The sequence below is a fragment of the Cucurbita moschata genome, unplaced genomic scaffold (assembly GCF_002738365.1).
Source record: "Cucurbita moschata cultivar Rifu unplaced genomic scaffold, Cmos_1.0 Cmo_Scf00036, whole genome shotgun sequence".
In the NCBI taxonomy this organism is placed as follows: domain Eukaryota; kingdom Viridiplantae; phylum Streptophyta; class Magnoliopsida; order Cucurbitales; family Cucurbitaceae; genus Cucurbita; species Cucurbita moschata.
This window is the reverse complement of record NW_019268552.1, coordinates 607,323-627,177: the sequence shown is the minus strand read 5'-3', so window position 1 is coordinate 627,177 and position 19,855 is coordinate 607,323. Positions and strand designations below refer to the sequence as shown.

Sequence of the window (19,855 nt, the reverse complement as noted above, 5' to 3'; positions counted from 1 at the left end):
AAGGCATAGAACTCATAATATATGCCTCTCGCGTGCTGCTGCTGCTGCTGCTCCATTACTCTCTCTCTTTTCTATACCTTTTCTTCTCTTCTATCATTTTTAATCTAAATATGCATGCAACTTTAACCGGGCCATCATCAAATGAATCTCTTCCTATTTTTATAATGCCATTTTGAGATAAAGTCGAGTGGAAGTACGATGTCAAGTTTCTTGATGGGGTCAAAGCTCTTATACCTGTCTTCGTAATATTATTATAAGATTAAGTTTGTGTAAATAGGAGTGTCGAACATTGTCATCGTAATTGTGCTTTTAGCAAGTGATCGAGGACAATAACTAATTTAAGTAGCAGAGACTGTCACAACCATATTATGAAGAGAGTAGATTGTGATCCCATATGCAGACAGATACTGACCTTTAAAGAATGTGCATTAAAGTCAAACTGAAGCATAAGTAAGGTTGGAGGCAACGCCTACCCAATAATGTCATAGACAGACTCCAAGAGGACTAGGTAGGGCATCGAGCCATAACCTTTGGAGTCAAGTCCATCTATATAAAAAATGAAATCCTATCAAATTTGGGATCGATAGATACTCTACGATGTTGTATAAATGTTCTTCAAAATCATGTCTACTTAACGTTTTGAAAATAAAAAAATAAAAAATAAAATTTTTAATTTTTATAATTATGAATTTAAGTGTTATTTTAAAGAAGATAAAAATCATGGTAAAGAAAATATCATACCATCTTAGCTCTCTGTCATCGTCAACCGCCGAAAACTATTTATACCTGTGCTGTTTATTAATTTTTGGGCTTAAAAAGAAATGAGGCCCAATTAATTGGTGGGCTTAAAAAGAAATTAGGCCCAACTAATTGCTGGGCTTAAAATGCGAAGAGGTCGTAAATGGCGGTGGAGGGAGAGACTTCACTTCAGCGGCGAAGCTGGCTGGCGCGACAATGTGTACGCCGGAACAATTCTTTCTTACTGTATTGTGACCTGTTCGAATTTGAAATTAACTAACTGGTTGTAATTTGTTCCATGAAAGATTATTCTTGTTGTTTTCTGATAATCGGAGATCCTGATAACACGGTGTTAATTTCTTATTGTCTCCGTTATCGTTTAGAAATGATCCTTCATATATAAAGTTCAACTTCTAAAAAATCGAGTGATTGTTCAAGAATTTAGGCGTATTTTTATTACGAGATCTTATTCGATGAACTTCTGCAGGATCTCTGTTCATTTACAAATGCATAGATTTATATATACTATTCTCTCTCTCTCTTGGTTGAAAATTTATTGATGATGATGTAGATCAAACTGGTTCACCAAGTTCTCTGAGAATTAGGGCACGAGTTTGTATCCATAGCGTTCGTGCTGCTAACTCATCGTTGGCTAGAGATGAACACTTAGTCTCATTACAATCTGCAAAATATCTTCCTGTTTTTCTATGTGTTTGTGGGCTTAGAGCCACATAGCATGTCGTAGCAGCACCCTGCAGGCACAATAATCGTTACTATCTGTTTTGTATGAGTAACACTAGGCAAATCCAAACGCTCTGAATCGATTTTACGTATGAAAATACCTGAGGAATGGATTTTAGTAACTTTGATGCCATGAAAAAGAGAGAATCTGCAAGAGATGTTAGAATATAGTTATGATAAATCAGTAGCCTCTTGTACATTTTCCTTTTGGTAGAAGTAGAACTGGCTCAAGATGGCTGTACATCAGGAATTAGAAAGAGTCAACAGTTCATGCCTGTGATAAATCCTCGATGTGCCTTGATAATTGCAGTCTTTACAATTCCTGGATGCACTGCATTGATTGTCACATTGGCATCTCTTTCCTGTAAAAATGGCTGGAATTTCAGAATATGAACTGTTTTGTCAACTGTTTGCAGGAAACGTAGAAGGTGAAGAAGCAAGATTACCTTCAACTGTCTAGCCACCTCCTTGGCATGTAAAATGCAAGCCAGTTTTGATTGAGCATAAGCACGCGTGCCATTGTACCTGCAGAAATTCCAAATCCAAAACCCCAAACAGGGCTTAGTTTGATTCTCTGACCATGGATTGCTATTGACCTGTAGTCAGCTAGTGAACACCCAGGTAACTTTTTGTGTTTTGAGAAAAGGGCGAAAGAAAGGTTCAATTACTAGTTTTAGTTACTCAAAATGGATTTCTTTAACTTTGCACTTTTGAAAGATTATTGACTTATTGGACACAAAATTGAAAGTTTGCGTTTCTACCTGACCCTTTCGACCGTTGATGAATCAAATAAACACAAACTTGAAAATTCGAAACCTAAACGAAAATAATCTGTAATGGGTTCGAGTTTTTCTAACTTGTTTGGGTTGAGCAGGTGAGTGAAGCAGAGATCGTCCTTCTTCACCCAGCAGTGGACAACAGAAGAGACGTTTATAATTCTTCCTTGGATGCCTGTTCTCCTTGATGTTTCTATCAATTTGTCTAAAAGCAGTTCTGTCAGAAGGTAATGTCCTGCAGGAAAAAGAATTTTGAAATTCATTTTGTATCCTTTTTTTGACGTAACTTCATTCTTCTTTAGCCATTATTGAGTAGATTCAACTTTCTCTGACTCTGGAAAAGTAATTAAGTTAAGGAGTTTGTAGAGCTAAGTGTCATCTATTCTTCTGCAATCAAACTGTTGTTCTGTGTTTGAGTTTCAGAATGAGAAGAAAAAAGAGAGAAGGAAAAACTATTACCCAAATAATTAGTAGCAAATGTCAATTCAAGCTTGTCATCAGAATACTCCAAATTTGGAGAGAAAACCCCACCATTGTTTCTGCAAAAACAGTTTATGTGTCCAAAAAAGGGTGAAATTTGAGAGGGGAAAATGGGATATTGGTTGGGGAAAGTGGGGGCAAACTCACATGAGAATGTTGAGTGGTAGCCCTAAAGCTGCAAACTCCATACAGAACCTCCTAACAGAAGCCAAAGAGCTGAGGTCTATCTCAGACATTAAAATCTCTGCTTCTGGACCTCCTCTTTTGATCCTCTCTCTCACTTTTGCTGCCTTCTTCATGTCTCTTGCTGCCATTACTATTCTCACGCCTCTTTTTGCTAAAACTCTTGCTGTTTCTTCTCCAATTCCTGATGTTGCCCCTTTTTGCACCCACAAATAGAATCAAATTCTCATCATTCTTCTGGATTGTTTTGTCTTGTTTTAACACCCATCTATTATTATTTGGTAACATTACATGGTTTAATTGATCATGCTGAGTGGTTTCTCTCCTTATTTCCTTCCTTATATTTATATAATTAAGCTTCTCATACAAGTATGTGTATATATGTATAGGATGTACGGATTAAAGTTTGGAGGTGGATACAAGAAACGATTTGGTTAAATCCATTTAGTTTCGAACATCCTCATGACTCAAATTTAGAGAAATGAAGCCTCGAGCTGAAGACAACCAAGTCGACCATAATTCAATTGATCTAAAGGTAAGACTCCATTTTATAATGATTTTTATTTTTGAAAATTGGGCTTGTTTTCTCACGATTTCTTTTTTATTTTTGTCTCTCTTTAATAAATTAAATTCTAGCTCATTAAAATATATATATAACAAAACAAAGAAATTAGGGGTTGAGTAATATTTATAAGCTTAATTAAAAATAAAAATAAAAATAAAAAAAATAAAAAAAGCTAAAATATATGATTATCGAACAAGATTTTATAGATTTAATTTCTTCCTAATAAAATTTAGGAAAATAGAAACAAAAACCTAAATTCTTGCAACTTTGGTTCTTTTGTGCTTCTAACTGACCATGACCACAACTTTAAAGATAATTCGAGCATAGCTTAACCGTAATTGACTTATGTTTCCCATTTTTTTTTTTTTTTTGAAAAAAAGTCAACCTTTGAAGTTGGGACCGTTCAAAAGAACGATACATTAGTTTAGGATACAACTTGCAGAACAAAGTGAATATAGAACAAAACAGTAAGAAAAGACCACGATTAGTTTATTATCGTTCAAAAAAAAGCTTACCAGTGATAATGGCAGTCAAAGGAGAAGAACACTGCAAATGTTCAGTAACTTGCTCTGCACTTGACTTAGAGCCATACCCACTTGGGCCTGCCATTCCTACCAAATACCTTAGAGTCTCCTTCATCACCCTACCCTTCAACCTCTCGCTCTCTCTCTTCCACATAAAAACATCAAACCTTAGTATTTATACCACCAAAAAATGAAAGATAATAGAAAAACAAACCCCGAAAGTTTTATCTCCTACTCCCAAGACCATCCCATTTCCCTGCTCTCCCCTAAAATAGTTACCCTAACCAACTTTTGGCTTGGGTGTTCCCTTTTCAATCTCAAGACTTCAATTTTCCATCTTTAATATATAATAATTTCAAAGTTGAAACAAAGAGAGGGTTAGATTTCGAAGTTAAAGAGAAAAAAAAAGGAATCTTTGTGTTCATATTTATGACATAATGTGTCTCACTTATTCGAGAAACAAAAACATGGCCTTTTTCTCTGTCTTTTTCAATTAGTATTCGAATTTTCCACGTATTAGCTTTGTATTAAACACTTTCTTTTCTTGGTTCATAACTTTATTTTGGTACGTGTTAGTTTTTTTAGTACACGACTATATGGATTTAAACCTCGTAAAAAAAAAATACATATCAATTTCTTGATTCATACTATAATTAATGTTTTTTTCCCTTGAGTGTGTTTAGATATATACATAACTTGAGAAAAAAAAAAGAAGTGAAAATAGGTTTGCTTACACGTGTGATTTGCATGCAGAAACGGATCATAATGGGAACGGCCCAAAAATAAAAAATGCAATCTTAAGAGAAAATTAAAAAAATAAATATTGTTGGCGTAAAAAAGTATGGGTTATTTCTTAGCTATACAAGTATAATAAATGTGTCGTTTGGGACAGGAACTGCTTTACGCTGCATGCGGCCTTTGTCCCAAAGTTTCAATCTTTGCCCTTAAAAAAAGGACGGCTTTTATGTTGGAGCCTTGGTGGGTTAAAGTTGAGGCATTCAGTTTGACAACTTTTCATTTACTTCTACCATTTTTCTTCCTCTACCTCTTCTATTATTCTATATTCTCCGTCATATCATGAGCCTTAAGAATCTGATTGGGATCAAGTTTGTAAACCCTAAAATTCTTCCTCCACGAAGCTCACAAACAAGAGAAAAAGAAAAGAAGGTAGGCCATAAGTTGATTAGATTTACTTTTTTTTTTTCAGTGAGTTCGGTAGATAATGTTATAATGAAAAGAATATCAAATATTATATATAATCTCTCGTAAAAATGTGTCTCGTTTTTTTTCTTGAACACTTGTTTATTCTTGAATGCTCTATGTTTTTTTCAAATCGATACTAACTCTGGAGCAAACAGGTAATCTTGGACTTGACTTGTTGGGAAGAAAGGTGGAATGTAGCATGTAGAGCCCATGTAAAGCACAGTCGGATGGCAAACTCTAGCGGTATAATATCCGCACATCTTTAGAAGATGCTTCGGGATTATAAGTTTAAGGTGATTGTACATTATTTATTGATCTCTATTAGAATGGGACAATGTGGACCCATTGTGTTTTGAAATTTGATTCGTTTGGTTGAAACATTGTTTGTGTTGATTAACTTGACGTGTGAAGTTGGGCTTGTAATAGTGACATGGATATGTCATTACAAAACATATATTCATGACATGTCGAAAAAAGTGTGGAACAACAAGGATCGATGGGAAAGCTGGTATGGCATACTTTTTGCTTGGCATCCATATTTGTTTCTACATTATTATGTATGCGTTTTGTACAACCTTCTTATGTTTTTATACTTTTCTAAGTAATACTCATAGTTTCTCGAGATTAGGTTTAGCACGATATGGAATCATTTTCTCATCAAACGAGACGTAATTTAATTGTAATTAATATGTATTTCTTTTACCGTAATCAAAAGTTTAAATTACCATGCAGTTGTCTCTCAAACAAACCAAAAAGTGAAAGGCAATAAATAAAGGCATCCTTTGATTGGAATTAATTTAATTTAATTTAAATGAGAAAAAAAAAAGAACCAAAGGTACCAAATTGATGAGATAGTGTCTTTCACACGTGTCGGTCAACAGATAATGAAATTACATTTGGCAACCTAATTATAAGTGGTCCTACCGCGCTCTAGCTAATATATATTAATACATTATCACAAGCTTTATCATAATTAAAACTCCCCATTTTTTTTTTTTAGTTTAATAGTATTTGAGGTAAAAAGATATATATAACTTCAAGACCCTACATTTTTATGAGTGGGGATGGGTCAAGTTGGGTTGTTGTATTCAGTTTTTTTTTTTTAGTTAATTATCTAAAAAAAACTTTTAAACGACGACGATGGTTAGTGTAACTCACAGCAGACAGTTGCAACTGGATGTTGATGCAAGTATGCTTATCTTAGAAACTAAATGTAGAAGAGAAAAAACTTGCGATCCTGCGAGAAGGACACGATAACAGACAACAATACAACTCTTTATATATATTTTTTATTCGGTTTAGGTCAAATTGACCTTAAGCATACTAAATCTAGGTCCGACCCGATACCTAACTTAGTAACCTATCTAGTCCAATTCAATCCAACCGTTATAATTTCGATCAATTTTGGATTATTGAGTTGTACAGCCCCAATGTTTTCAACACCATCCCATCAATTAAATCAATCTTGTAATGTCAAATCCGTACTAAATCCAACCAAAAAGTGGAAGCATTTAAATATAATTTATTAATTTAACATAAATGAAATTAAATGCAAGAGCTAAATAATAATTACAAATTTGACAAAAAGGTATACACACCTTTAGCTCAATCAATTAAATAAATTAAATTAAATTAAATTTGGACCGGACACGGAGATGGCCAGGCCCAGGGTTGAACCGTTATATATTCAGATAGTTTAGAAGCCCGGCCCACTACTCCAAAGAGCTGACATTGTGGATGGGCTTAACGTATATATCCTTTTTTTTCTCCATAAATCTAAATATAAAATATATAGTAAATAATGATTTGTACAGACATATTCACTTATCTATATATATATATATATATATGTTATAATTTTTCATATATTATTCACGTAAATACAAGTATTTTTAAAAAATATTATTATTATATGGTTTTGTTAGAAGACAAGGACAGGTGGAGGGGGGTGGCATGTATGAATGCAGCGTGGCGGAGAGGTAGCTGAACACTTCGACACAAGACACCCGTGGAAACACCTGGATTTTACTTACATTTTAGCCCCAACAAATTGCATTTAATTATTAATTTAATGTCTCAACTTTACTGCATAATGTGTATACCCAAAAAAGAAAACACATAAAAAATATGTATAAACTAAGAGTAAATCGTTTTTAAAAATTTAAAAATTTAAAAATATTATTAAAACTTTTAAAATTTAAATATATTTTTACAAGAGTAAAGGTTTTGGTGGTTAAAAGCATACCATAAGAAGGGTGGAATGAATTAAGGGTTTTGTGTTTGGTTCTTTTGTAGGGTTTACGCATTCGGAGCAATCCCTTTAGCTTTTAAAAAAGACAGAACATGCTTAGAATGTGGCTTTGGTGGTCTTCTATGTTACACAAACCGACAAATCTAAACCTTAAACCCATTTCTTGACTTTATATGTTTAGGGTAATGCTTAATCTTTGTTGTTGCCCATATCTATGGGGACCTTTACCCAAAATAATATCCGGAAAAGCGAGAAATCTCTGGAAATTACATCGAACAACCTCCTATAATTGAGGCTCGACACTTTGTGCCACTTTTTACCATACCTTCAAAGCTCGAAACACTCTTTGTTCAATACTTGAGGATCATATTGACATGACTCTAATTAGTTAAGGGCATGACTCTGATATCAAGTTAGAAATGACGAACCTCCACAATAATATGATAAGTTTTACGATTTTACGACTAAAAAGGTCTTGTAAAGATGTATTTTATCCCCTTAATTAGCTAACATGTGACTCGCTCCCAATATGACACCGTACCATTCCATTGTCTATATAAACCCCCTCCACAAACCTTCCTTATGCACCAAACCCAACTCAGCAAAACTGATCTCTTCCTCCACCAAGCTTAACCATCTTTGTGTCATGGCTCCACCAAGCTTAACCAGTAACCCCATAGACGACGTGATCCCCTTGCTGGACGCGCCCTCATCCGATCTCTCAATCGCCTTGAAGGGCTCGGAATTTGTTGCCAATGGCCACCCATTTCTAACCCATGTTCCTTCAAATATCACAGCCACTCCTTCCCAGCTCATCTTCTCCCATAAGACCACAATTCCCAAATCCCTCCTCGGCGGCTGTTTTCTCGGCTTCGATGCGGCTGAGCCCAAAAGCTGCCATCTTGTTCCCATCGGCAACCTCCGAGGTATAAGATTTTCAAGTATCTTCAGATTCAAAGTCTGGTGGACCACCCACTGGGTCGGCAGTTGCGGCGGCGACATCCAGCACGAGACACAGATGATGATTCTCGACACAAATGATCAGGGCCGTCCATTTGTCCTCTTCCTTCCCATCTTAGAAGGAGCTTTCAGATGTTCCCTACGTCCTGGTGGTGACGACAATGTCGCGATGTGGGTTGAAAGTGGGTCCACCACCGTCCAAGCGTCGCAGTTTAGAAGCTGCTTATACATGCAAGTCGGCAAAGATCCGTACACTTTGGTCAACGAGGGTATGAACGTGGTCAAACTCCATTTGGGTACCTTCAAACTTCTAGATGACAAGACCCCACCTCGCATCGTGGATAAATTCGGGTGGTGTACGTGGGATGCATTCTATCTTAAGGTGAATCCTCACGGGGTTTGGACAGGTGTCAAATGCCTAGTGGACGGTGGTTGCCCTCCGGGGATGATTCTGATTGATGACGGGTGGCAATCTATTGCTCATGATGCGGATTCCATCGCTGATCCTCATCAGGAAGCCATGGATCTAACGGTTGCAGGGGAACAGATGCCTTGCAGGCTAATCAAATATGAAGAGAATTATAAGTTCAGGGACTATGGAAGCCGTGGGAAGGGGTCTGGTGTAGGGCTGGGTGCCTTTGTGAGGGACCTGAAGGAGGAGTTTAGGACAATCGAGCATGTGTATGTATGGCATGCTCTTTGTGGGTATTGGGGTGGGATTAGACCCAATGTCCCCGGAATGCCCCTGTCGAGGGTCATCAGTCCTAATCCGTCAAAGGGCTTAGAGATGACGATGGAGGATTTGGCTGTGGACAAGATCGTCAATAATGGCGTTGGATTCGTCCCGCCGGAGCTGGCCCACGAAATGTACGATGGACTCCATTCCCACCTCCAGTCGGCGGGTATCGACGGCGTCAAGGTTGATGTTATTCACGTAAGTTCCCTTCTTATGCTGGTCTGTTTGGTTTCTTAATATTGAAGTTCAAGCTTAAAATTTGTAGTTCAATCCAAAATTAATCACGAACTTGGGGGAGCTCGTTAGGAATAACAACTCTCGTAGTTTTGTTTTGGGCTTTCTCAAAAGGTCTCATGCCAATGGAGACTCCCTCCCAACAATCCTCAACCATCCTTCCCAACAATCCTCCCCTCAAACAAAGTACGTCTTCCCCTAGGCCTATGGAGCCCTTCCCTCGAACATCCTCTCCTTAATAGCGGCTCGACGCATTCTCTAGAGTCCTCGAACAAAGTACACCTTTTGTTCGACATTTGAGTCACTCTTGACTATACTTTCAAGGCTTACAACATTTTTGTTCGACGTTTAAGAATTCTATTAACATGGCTAAGTTGGCTCTCATACCATGTTAGGAAGAGCGACTCTCTACAATGGTATGATATTGTCCACTTTGAGCATAAGCTCTCGTGGCTTTACTTTGTGCTTACCCAAAAGGCCTCATGTCAATAGAGATGTATGTATTCCTTGCTTATAAACCCATGGTCATCGAATTCCCTTCCAACCATCCTCAACATAGCTCACTGCTTTGGGCATAGATTGTTTATGGGATATGATTTGTTTGAAGAAGGGGACGAACAGGATACAGCCTGGTCTTGAAATTGCAGGGTATTGATTCGTGTAACTCGACAAAAAATATCGAAAACCATATCAGCTATAGCTCGTGCGCTCCAATAGGCTCGCTCATTTGGCCTTCCTCAGTTGGTAAGTATTAGGAGACCATGATGTATCAGCTGGATTCTTGCGAGCATCAACGAATTGGGAACTTACTGACTTCATCTTTCCATGAGAGATCTCAATAAACAGTCCTAGAAATTTCCTGTATTTACTCCAGTTTCTCCTCACCCTCATAGGAAAATACAGCGTTGAATCAAAATCTCCCCCTGTTTGATGAGTCTTCTGTGATCAATCATGCAGTTGCTTGAAATGCTATCCGAGGAATTTGGAGGCCGAATCGAGCTAGCCAAAGCTTATTACAAGGCACTCACTGCGTCTATCAATAAACATTTACAAGGAAATGGGGTTATTGCAAGCATGGAGCAATGCAATGACTTCATGTACCTTGGAACCGAGGCCATAGCGCTTGGACGTGTTGGTATGGCCGTGTGAAACCCCAACTATCCATCTTTCCTTCACCTAAATTTTACAAATCAGTATCAGCCTTTGAATGTTTATACCATTCCTCTGTTTACAGGAGATGATTTCTGGACGGTGGATGCCTCTGGAGATCCATATTGGCTACAAGGGTGTCACATGGTGCACTGTGCCTACAATAGCCTGTGGATGGGCAATATAATTCACCCAGATTGGGACATGTTCCAATCCACCCACCCTTGTGCAGAATTCCACGCGGCTTCAAGGGCCATCTCCGGTGGACCAATCTATGTAAGTGACTCGGTCGGTAAACATAACTTCAAGTTACTCAAAAGGTTAGTTTTGCCTGATGGGTCAATACTGCGTTGCCAACACTATGCCCTTCCTTCCAGAGACTGTCTGTTTGAAGACCCTCTTCAGGATGGCAAAACCATGCTCAAAATTTGGAACCTCAATCAAGTAAGACAAAAAAAAAAACCACACCCTTGATCCTCTTTTTTCAATTCATAGGCCTATATCTCATTTTAATGCTCAAATTTCGGTGCGGCATTTAATCGAACACCTTGTGGTCAACTTCACACAGTTCACAGGCGCATTGGGTCTGTTTAATTGCCAAGGAGGAGGGTGGTGTCCGAAGACAAGGCAAAACAGAAGGACCTCCGAGTACGCACGCACACTAACCTGCGTGGCTGGTCCGAAAGATATCGAGTGGAACAATGGGAAAAACCCCATTTCTCTGAAGGGAGTACACTTGTTTGCGATATACATGATCCAGGAGAAGAAACTAAGGCTATTGAAGACATCGGAGAATTTAGAATTTACCATCGCTCCATTAAGCTACGAATTGCTTGTAGTTTCCCCTGTGACAGTTTTATCGAAACCATACGTGGAATTTGCTCCAATCGGGCTGGTGAACATGCTGAATTGTGGGGGCGCGATACAATCCCTAGAAATCGAAGAAAATGAAGGTTTGGTAAGAGTCGGAGCCAGGGGGTACGGGGAGATGAGAGTGTTCGCTTCGAAGGAGCCAAGAAGCTGCAAAATTGACGGAGAAGATGTAGAGTTTGAATATGATGATAAAATGGTGAAGATTCAGGTCACATGGCCGATCTCTTCAAGATTGTCCATAATTGAGTATCAATTTTGAGCTTCGCAGAACTCTGATCTTCGAAAACTTCTTGTGGATCAATCCACTCTTCCTATCACTCTAATCGATACGTAATGTACTTATGTCTCGATTATAAATTGGGAGGAAAAAAAAAAAACGTTATTATTTTTTTTTTTTTAAATATGAAATTTAATTTTGTCTCTATCATTTTCAATATTTGGTCCTAATTTTCTATTAAAAAAAAAATAGGTATAAAAGATAGTTTTATACATAATCATGAGTTGAATATCACTGAAGTCAGTTAGGTAACACAATTAGATATGATATCTATATCTATCGTGGATGTTGGGGCCTAAAATTGTCTTTTCTCCTCTTTCACTAGTGTGCTCGAGATAGGTTAAGGAGGTATGGAACCCTTTTTTCCTCTTTCCCTAGTGGGGCTCGAGATGGGGTAAAGGAGGAGGTATGAAACTCCTTTCTCCTCTTTCACCAGTGGGCTCGAGATATATAAAGAACATACAGAACCCTTCCATCGTTCAACAAGCACAACTGGATATCCGCATCTATAGTGGATGTAGGAGCCTTAAATTGTCTTTCCTCCTCCTCCATCAGTGGGCTCGAGATATGTAGAGGAAGTACGAAACCCTCCGATCGCACCGTACCTTATATATTTTAGATTTTAAACTCCATAGATTTATTATAAAAATAAAAAATGAAATCAAAATTTCCATAGATATATTTTTTCTTTTATTGACAATATTCAATATTTTGCAAATGAAAAACATTAATTTAATGAAGAAAAAAAAATGTAGGTTATTATTTAAATAAAGAAATGTTTGACTGAAGCTTGAAACAAACATCCTTAATTTTCTGAAATAAAGTAAACAGGAAGAAGTAAAAATCCCAGAATAGAAAAAGTCAGTTAAATCTGAGGACCACAATTAGCGGTTGACTGAACGGCGCTCCCCTATTATATAACCCACTCCCATCTTCGTAGCCTTTGCCGGACAATGATTCGAGGGATTTTTATGTTCTTCGTCTGAAAGGAACATAAACTATCCCCGGTCAGGCCATTGGGCAGATCCTTCCGCGCTTTCTCTCTCTCTCTCTCTCTCTCTCTCTCTCTAACCTTATCCATTTCCCACTTCATTCTTCTTTGTTGAATAATCATTCAATACAATGTTCAATTTCTGTACTTGTGTGAATTTCAAGCAGGAGCCCAGGTTGGATCATGCTCTGTTACTTGTTTTAATCCTCTGTTTTCCTCTGTTTTTTCTCTGTTTCGGGTTTAATTCGGTTGTTTTCATTTCAGCGACGATGAATGGCAGATGGATTCGTCGACTAAGAAAAGAGACTTGAAGAAGGGCTCAAATGAGACCTGTAATCATGTTCCTTTGGCTTTGGTTTCGCCATCGGAGCGTCGAGATTACGGGGAGGATCGAGTCATCAATCTAGATGTGTAAGGACCCGACATTCGTATTGTATTTTACATGATCTTTTATCATTGAATTTGTGATTTGGTTTAAATGATTTGCAGTGGAGACCCAATTATGTATGAGACTTTTTGGAAGAAAATGGGGAAGAAAGCCACGGTGGTGATACCTGGGTGGCGATCCATGAGTTACTATTCCAAGGGCCAGAGTCTTTGCTGGTTTCTCGAACCCGATTTGTGCGAGCAAATTCTCCGATTACACCGCGTCGTTGGCAATGCCATAACCGAAGGCCGCTATATCGTCGTTGGGACCGGCTCCTCCCAGCTCATATTGGCGTCGCTATACGCCCTTTCTTCGCCTGATTCTCCCGAGCCCACCAACGTCGTCTCCGCTGCCCCCTACTATTCTGTAAGTTGGAATTCTATCGAATCGGGTGAATTCAATAATAGACGGTCTAATAATAATTCAAATTCTTGGTTGCAGTCTTATCCATCCATGTGTGACTATTTAAAAACGAGTCTTTTCAAATGGGGTGGAAATGCAAGCAAATATGAAAGCGATGGGGCTTATATAGAAATTGTCACTTCACCATGCAACCCGGACGGTTTTCTACGCGAACCGGTAGTGAACCGGAGTGGAGGCAAAGTACTACACGACCTTGCGTACTATTGGCCTCATTACACGCCCATTACGGCGCCTGCTGACAATGATATCTCATTGTTCACTGCCTCTAAGTGCACCGGTCACGCCGGTTCTCGAATCGGGTTAGTTAGTCTCTAAACTTTTAAAATATCGAACCTTTCGTGTCGGAGCTTATTGGTTTGGTTTGGTTTGGTTAGGTGGGCTCTTGTTAAAGATGCTGAGGTGGCAATGAAAATGGTGAAGTTCATTGAGCTGAACACTATTGGAGTGTCCAAAGATTCCCAGCTCCGAACGGCGATGATGCTGAACGTAGTGTCAGATACTTGTGAACAAATTGGGAGTTCATTAGTTATTCGCAGCGAATCCTTTTATGGGTTCGGCCACCGCCTCATGACGGAGAGGTGGTGCCGCCTTAGACAGGCCGTTAAGAACGCCGGAATGTTCACTCTCCCCGACTTCCCTTCTGCTTACTGCACCTTTCTCAACCAACGAACCCAAACCCGGCCTGGTAATTTAAATATTTAATTTAAAATATTTAATGATGTTTTGACGGCGGCGGCGGCTAATTAATTTGTTCATGGCTAGCTTTCGCGTGGCTCAAGTGTGAGAACAAAGACGAGGACTGCGCCGCTTTACTTCGGCGCCATAAAATTATAGGTCGGAGTGGAGTCAGCTTCGGGTGCAGTGCACAGTTCGCACGTGTGAGCATGATGGATCGGGACGACAACTTCGAACTCTTCATCCAACGAATATCCAAGATCGCTTCCGAAATCTGAGACGACATGTCGGTCGAATCCCATAAGTTTCCAATTAGCTAGAACAATAATGGAGGACGAGAATGACAGAGCCGAGCTGGAGGCATGGGAGTTGAAGCCCAATTTTCTAAATTATTTTATTTCTTTGATTTAAATTTTTGCGTATGTTTTTGTTTTTTCCATTTTCAATTTTGTATCTCCTAATATAAATTAAATTAAATAAAAATTAAATTAGTATTTATTTATTTATTTATTTTTATAGATTTCATAAATAATACTTTTATTTCTGGACGATAAAAAACGTAGACACTCTGTGCTTGAAGTACTCGGAATTCCAAAATTATTAAATTATTTACATATATAAGTAGGACTCGGCCCATTAGTGCTTCACTGGGCTCCTTCGTTATGTCTTTCCTCCTCCTCGGGCCTTACCTCCTTGGGCCTTACCTTTTCCTTGGGCCTTCCCACTTTCTTGGGCCTTCCCCGGTTCCTGGGCCGCTTCCTCTTTTGCTGTACCTTGTTGTTGGGCCGGGCTGTCATCTTCAGTCCTCCCTTTTTCCTGGGCCGGGTCGACTTCTTTAGTAGTACTCCCTTTTTCCTGGGCCGGGCCGACTTCTTTAGTAGTACTCCCTTTTTCCTGGGCTGGGCCGACTTCTTCAGAACTCCCTTTTGTCTGGGCTGGGCCGACTTCTTCAGAACTCCCTTCTTCTTGGGCTGGGCCGTCCTCATCAGTCTTCACCCAGTCTTGGGCCTTGGTTTGGATAGCCTGGCTGGCTTCCTCAGCCGTTTGGGCCGCTTGGGCTGCCGCTTCACGGACCCATTGCTTTGCTTGGTCGAGCTGGAAAGGAACTCGGGATTTGCGTAAATAGTTGGCCATCCATGAGACGGAGGATAAGGCGGTTACCCCAAAAGCCCCGGAGGTGAGAAAGCCGGCGACGGCGACGGCGATGACGAAGGCGGCGGGGAGAAGAATGGGGCTGAAAATGAGGAAAAGAGGAGATGTAATAGCTAAACCGATGACGGTTCCGATGAAGGAAATTCCGGCGAGGAAAAGGAGGAAGGCGCCGATGGGCAAGAGAGTTAGAAGTGCCAACAGCTTGGAGGTGGAAAGGGTGGTTTGGGGAAGGATGGTTTTGAAGGGATCGGTGGTGGGTCGTTCATAATTAGGGTGGTGGCTCTGCGGTGGTTGCTGTTGAAACTCCGCCATGGGAAGTGGAGGAAGAAGGAATGGGAAATGGAATTTGAAAATTGGGAGAGAAAAAGAGGTGGTTTTAAGGGAAGGAAGGAAGAAGAGGACACGTGGAGGAAGAAGGACACTTGTTCGACATTTAAGGATTCGAGGTTTGCATGGGAAACATGTCGATGAGGATGGAGCTCAGTTGTCATTTTCCATCCAATTTTTTCTGATTAATTCAAATTTCTTCCTCGACCTCATCTCATCTCATCATTTGTCCTCCATACGGCTACTTTCTGGGTTTGGTGTTTCTCCTGTATTTGTTTGTCTTTACAATTTTATTTAAATTTGTTTGTCTTTACAATTTGGATAACTCGTGAACAGATATGTTTTAATTTTATTTAAGATATAATATTTAAGATATATTCCAATATAGGATCTCAATATAAGTTTTTAAGTTGAGTAGGTAGTTAGGTGGGTAGGTGAAGTGGTGGGTTTCATTTATAATATTTTATGTTTGTTGATCAAAAATTGGTCAGTGGATTTCACTATTATGTTTACTTAATTAATTTGTTTATATATTCAACAAATAAAGAGATCAATAAGGGCATTAAATTCTTCCATTTACATCTTTTGCAGAAGCATTGAACACAAGCCTCCCTCAACCAACTACAAACTTTAAAGCCTATTCAAATTAAAGATGGGGTTTTTTATTCTTAAAAAAGTGTTTATGTCTAAAATCTCACGACTCTTTGATGATGATACATAAAGGGTCAAGGTGGACAATAGCGGCGAGCTTGAATACAAATGGTACATAGAAGATGTTAGACGAACACGGCTCTCTACAATGGTTTGATATTGTCCACTTTGAGCATAAGCTCTCGTGGCTTTGCTTTAGGCTTCTCCAAAAAGGCTCATGCCAATGGAATTAGTATTCTTCACTTATAAACCCATGATCATTCACAAAAGATACCAAGTAATGTGCCAACCAGCACATTGAGCTCCCAAAAAGAGTGAATTGTGTTATCCCATGGAGAAGAGAAGGAAACATTTGTTCTTTAACAGACGCATTTTAAAATCATAAGACGATACGTAACGATTATAAAAGAAATGATTGGAGAAGGGAAGAACACAAATATGAATATAAATAATGGGAAAGCAAATTAAAGGCAGTGTGTTGGATTTGGTTATAGTGGGCATGGCGTGGGTGCAATCATCATGCCTATCATTATTGGCAGTCTTTCACTTACTACTTAATACCCTACTTTCTTCACTAATTATAATATAATTAACAAACTATCTTCCAAATATATTATAGTTTCTTCTATAGAAATCCACACATAAAACACTTTTTTCTTCACACATGCATGTCAACCTCCCATCGACTTGTTGTTTGCCAAACTAAATCTTAATCGTAATCGATATATAAATTCGATCGAGAACGTCGGTTTAGATATGATTAAGAGTATTATGGAGCATTATTAGAATGTCCCACCAAAACATTTAGAATCCCAATCTTTGGATCAACTCTCCCCTAAGAGTCCAAAAGGAATGAACCTGAATAGCTATGTTAAGTTATGGAGGGTGGGCCTAGCCGATGAGTGATAATCAATATTAGTTAGAGAGGAAATGATATTATTAGGATTTAAGCTCATAAACTCGTGCCCTAATATATGTTCGTCTTCATTGTTTCCAAAAACTTCAATTAATACGCTTCGATTCACATTCAATGTGTAAATCACTCAAATTAAGTCAACGAAATGGGATTTGTTTTGTTTATACTATTTAATACTGTGAGATCCAATATCGATTGAGAAGAGTGTAGAAAACTTTCTTTAATAGATGTGTTTTAAAAATTTTGAGATCGAAACTCGAAAAAGAAGTTTAAAGAGGACAATTGTTGTTAACAGTACTTGTTAAGACGATAAAAGGGAATGATGGGTGTGTTCTGCTGTTAGAGGTGACAAATGAATGTTTTTTTCCAGAAAAAAGCTGCAAAACGAACATTATTTTTCAGATAAATAAAGAGCCAATGATGGCAGAAGAACAGTTAAGTTTCTGCCAAATAGAAGCTGATCCATATCTGCTACAGAAGATTAATGAATTGAGTAACTATGTCTTTCCCAATTTAAAGTTTAAAGAGATGCCAAATCAACAACTTTACAAGCCCTTTACGCCTAAAAGCGTGTTAAGGGCGTGGAACGAAACCTCTCTCTAGTAGACGCGTTTTAAAAACCTTGATAGAAATCTAAAAAGTGAAAGTCCAAAGAGAACAATATTTACAAGCAATGAGCGTAACGGGTGGATTTCAAGATTAAGAATGTGGAAACGAAACCCCCATGGTAGACGTGTTTTAAAAACCCTGAGGGAAACCTCAAAAGGAAAGTCCGTGGTGGACTTGAACGGTTATAAAAAGCTTTTGCACCTTCTTTCAAACAGTTAAAGATTCAGATGCACCGAGCAAATACTACGAGTAAAAGACTATCTCTATGATGGGTCAAGAAGAAGAAGATCCGTTTATGATATAGTGAACGAAACAAAGAGAGGGATCGTTTTATTCGTTAAAGAATGAAAAAGACTAATACTTAGGTAGGTTAAGTAGCATGAAAATGTTGTATTATATTAATAGACATGATGTTTAATACAACTTCCACAAGCACATGCCTACAGAGTTGTCTATAATAATAATATGATACAATACATCAAAACCCTAAAACCAAGCATTAGGCAGCTACAAGCCATGAACCACAAAGAGACCTCAAATCTTGAGTTCCTTTTACAATATAAAACATACCCATTTCTCCTTTAAATTCCTCCATTAAAATACACAGAAGAATTAGCAGAAACAATATCATTATGATTCCAAAGCAGTGGAGGGCTAATAATCTGAGGCTGAGGCGAAAAGGGGGTTGAGAAATCAGTGCAAGAGTATAGCAAAAGGCGAGCTTTAGCGGCATCGAGTTCATTTTGGAGCCTTTGGACCTGTTTTTGAAGGAAGGAAATGGCGGCAACACAGCCATAAACAGGGTCTCTGATTCTGGCCTCTGCTTGGTAGGCGAGGGACACGACGGCGTCTTGTCGTTGATGAGGAAGAACTTCATTGAGGAGCTTCGCCACGTTACTGGCACCGAACACCTTGTGGACATTGGCGAATTTTTGGGGCTCCTCTGGTGGGAAATAGGGTGCAAATATGCATCCTGCTATGCATTTTCTTCTTAGGAATTTGCAGGCTGCACAAGGGCTGTAATAATGGTTTGTTCCTGTTGCTAATGATCCCATTTCCATCTGCAAACAAAAAAATTAGCTATTTTTATTACAACTTTGGATCAAAATCTAAAAATTTACATAAACCCATCTCAATATTTTCTTCAAAGAACAAAAAAGATGAGAACTTTATGGATTTTTGTAGTTTTGTTCATTCTTTTCATCGGCTTGTTGAAAATTAGCTATTTTTATTACAACTTTGGATCAAAATCTAAAAATTTACATAAACCCATCTCAATATTTTCTTCAAAGAACAAAAAAGATGAAAACTGAATGGACTTTTGTAGTTTTGTTCATTCTTTTCATCAACTCGTCTAAAATTAGCAATTTTAATTAGAACTTTGGATCAAAATCAAAAAAATCACATAAACCCATGTAAGTATTTTGTTGAAAGAACAAAAAAGATGAAAACTTTGTGGATTTCTGTAGATTTGACATATGAAACTGAGACAGTTTCTTGCTCCAGTTCATCATGTTCTTCAACATGTTACAATAAACATAGGAGAAAGTTGAAGTAAACAGCTTCTTGGTAGAGATGAGAGCCAAAAAAACACAAGATTTAGAGAAAGTACCTTGTGTGTTGGATGGAGGTGTGAAATTGAAGGGCCTTGGTGTGGTGATTGTTAGAAGAAATTAGATGAATGAAACCCTAATTTAGAGAGAGGAAGTGTTGGTGTGGGTGGAAGCAAAAGATGGGGAAATGAATGGAAAGTAGAGTAAAATAGGAAGCATCAAATCAAATCATAATTATTTCAGAGATATGTCCCCTACTTTCACATTCCCAATTCCATACATACACTTACAATACACACACCTTTTTTTTTTTTTTTTTTTTTTTTTTTTTTTTTAATTATTATTATTATTATATATTATGAATTTGGGAGTTAGGGTTTAGGTTAGGGAAGGTGCATGTGCTTGAGCTCAAATTAATGGGTTTTTTTTTTTTTTTTTTTT

The 19,855-nt window shown here is 38.2% G+C and overlaps 5 protein-coding genes and 1 long non-coding RNA gene across 13 annotated transcripts; 3 read left to right on the top strand and 3 right to left on the bottom strand.

The window, feature by feature from the left end:
• Positions 1-897: 897 nt before the first annotated feature.
• LOC111431619 lies at positions 898-5,735 on the top strand. 4 transcript variants are annotated; one of them, XR_002708537.1, is made up of 5 exons: positions 898-984; positions 1,896-2,100; positions 2,354-2,482; positions 3,308-3,453; positions 5,366-5,735. It is a non-coding gene; the product is annotated as an uncharacterized LOC111431619 (long non-coding RNA). The 4 variants fall into 4 exon arrangements; XR_002708536.1 differs by having other exon boundaries at positions 898-1,021; XR_002708538.1 differs by having other exon boundaries at positions 928-989.
• LOC111431615 (short-chain dehydrogenase TIC 32, chloroplastic-like) lies at positions 1,060-4,332 on the bottom strand. The gene is made up of 8 exons (XM_023068305.1): positions 3,999-4,332; positions 2,883-3,114; positions 2,715-2,794; positions 2,337-2,490; positions 1,926-2,004; positions 1,754-1,841; positions 1,581-1,627; positions 1,060-1,490 (listed from the first exon to the last, which is right to left on the bottom strand). Exons 1-8 carry the CDS (start codon positions 4,159-4,161, stop codon positions 1,311-1,313), a joined length of 1,023 nt encoding a protein of 340 aa, XP_022924073.1. The 5' UTR covers positions 4,162-4,332; the 3' UTR covers positions 1,060-1,310.
• Positions 5,736-7,969: 2,234 nt separating the features above from the next.
• LOC111431613 (galactinol--sucrose galactosyltransferase-like) lies at positions 7,970-11,683 on the top strand. Its single transcript, XM_023068303.1, has 4 exons — positions 7,970-9,355; positions 10,349-10,526; positions 10,626-10,984; positions 11,109-11,683. Exons 1-4 carry the CDS (start codon positions 7,991-7,993, stop codon positions 11,670-11,672), a joined length of 2,466 nt encoding a protein of 821 aa, XP_022924071.1. The 5' UTR covers positions 7,970-7,990; the 3' UTR covers positions 11,673-11,683.
• A 969-nt stretch (positions 11,684-12,652) lies between these two features.
• On the top strand, positions 12,653-14,616 carry LOC111431614 (tryptophan aminotransferase-related protein 1). The gene is made up of 6 exons (XM_023068304.1): positions 12,653-12,856; positions 12,946-13,092; positions 13,171-13,474; positions 13,550-13,830; positions 13,906-14,216; positions 14,294-14,616. Exons 1-6 carry the CDS (start codon positions 12,813-12,815, stop codon positions 14,482-14,484), a joined length of 1,278 nt encoding a protein of 425 aa, XP_022924072.1. The 5' UTR covers positions 12,653-12,812; the 3' UTR covers positions 14,485-14,616.
• A 161-nt stretch (positions 14,617-14,777) lies between these two features.
• Positions 14,778-15,724, bottom strand: LOC111431616 (oleosin 16.4 kDa-like). Of its 5 annotated transcripts, none has more exons than XM_023068308.1 (2): positions 15,071-15,724; positions 14,778-15,031 (listed from the first exon to the last, which is right to left on the bottom strand). In XM_023068308.1, exons 1-2 carry the CDS (start codon positions 15,668-15,670, stop codon positions 14,867-14,869), a joined length of 765 nt encoding a protein of 254 aa, XP_022924076.1. In that variant the 5' UTR covers positions 15,671-15,724; the 3' UTR covers positions 14,778-14,866. The 5 variants fall into 5 exon arrangements, with proteins under 5 accessions (XP_022924076.1, XP_022924078.1, XP_022924077.1 ...); XM_023068310.1 differs by having other exon boundaries at positions 14,778-15,036; positions 15,079-15,724; XM_023068309.1 differs by having other exon boundaries at positions 14,778-15,039; positions 15,082-15,724.
• Positions 15,725-18,312: 2,588 nt separating this feature from the next.
• LOC111431618 (protein LATERAL ORGAN BOUNDARIES-like) lies at positions 18,313-19,582 on the bottom strand. The gene is made up of 2 exons (XM_023068312.1): positions 19,474-19,582; positions 18,313-18,922 (listed from the first exon to the last, which is right to left on the bottom strand). Exon 2 carries the CDS (start codon positions 18,920-18,922, stop codon positions 18,443-18,445), a length of 480 nt encoding a protein of 159 aa, XP_022924080.1. The 5' UTR covers positions 19,474-19,582; the 3' UTR covers positions 18,313-18,442.
• Between the last annotated feature and the right edge of the window lie 273 nt (positions 19,583-19,855).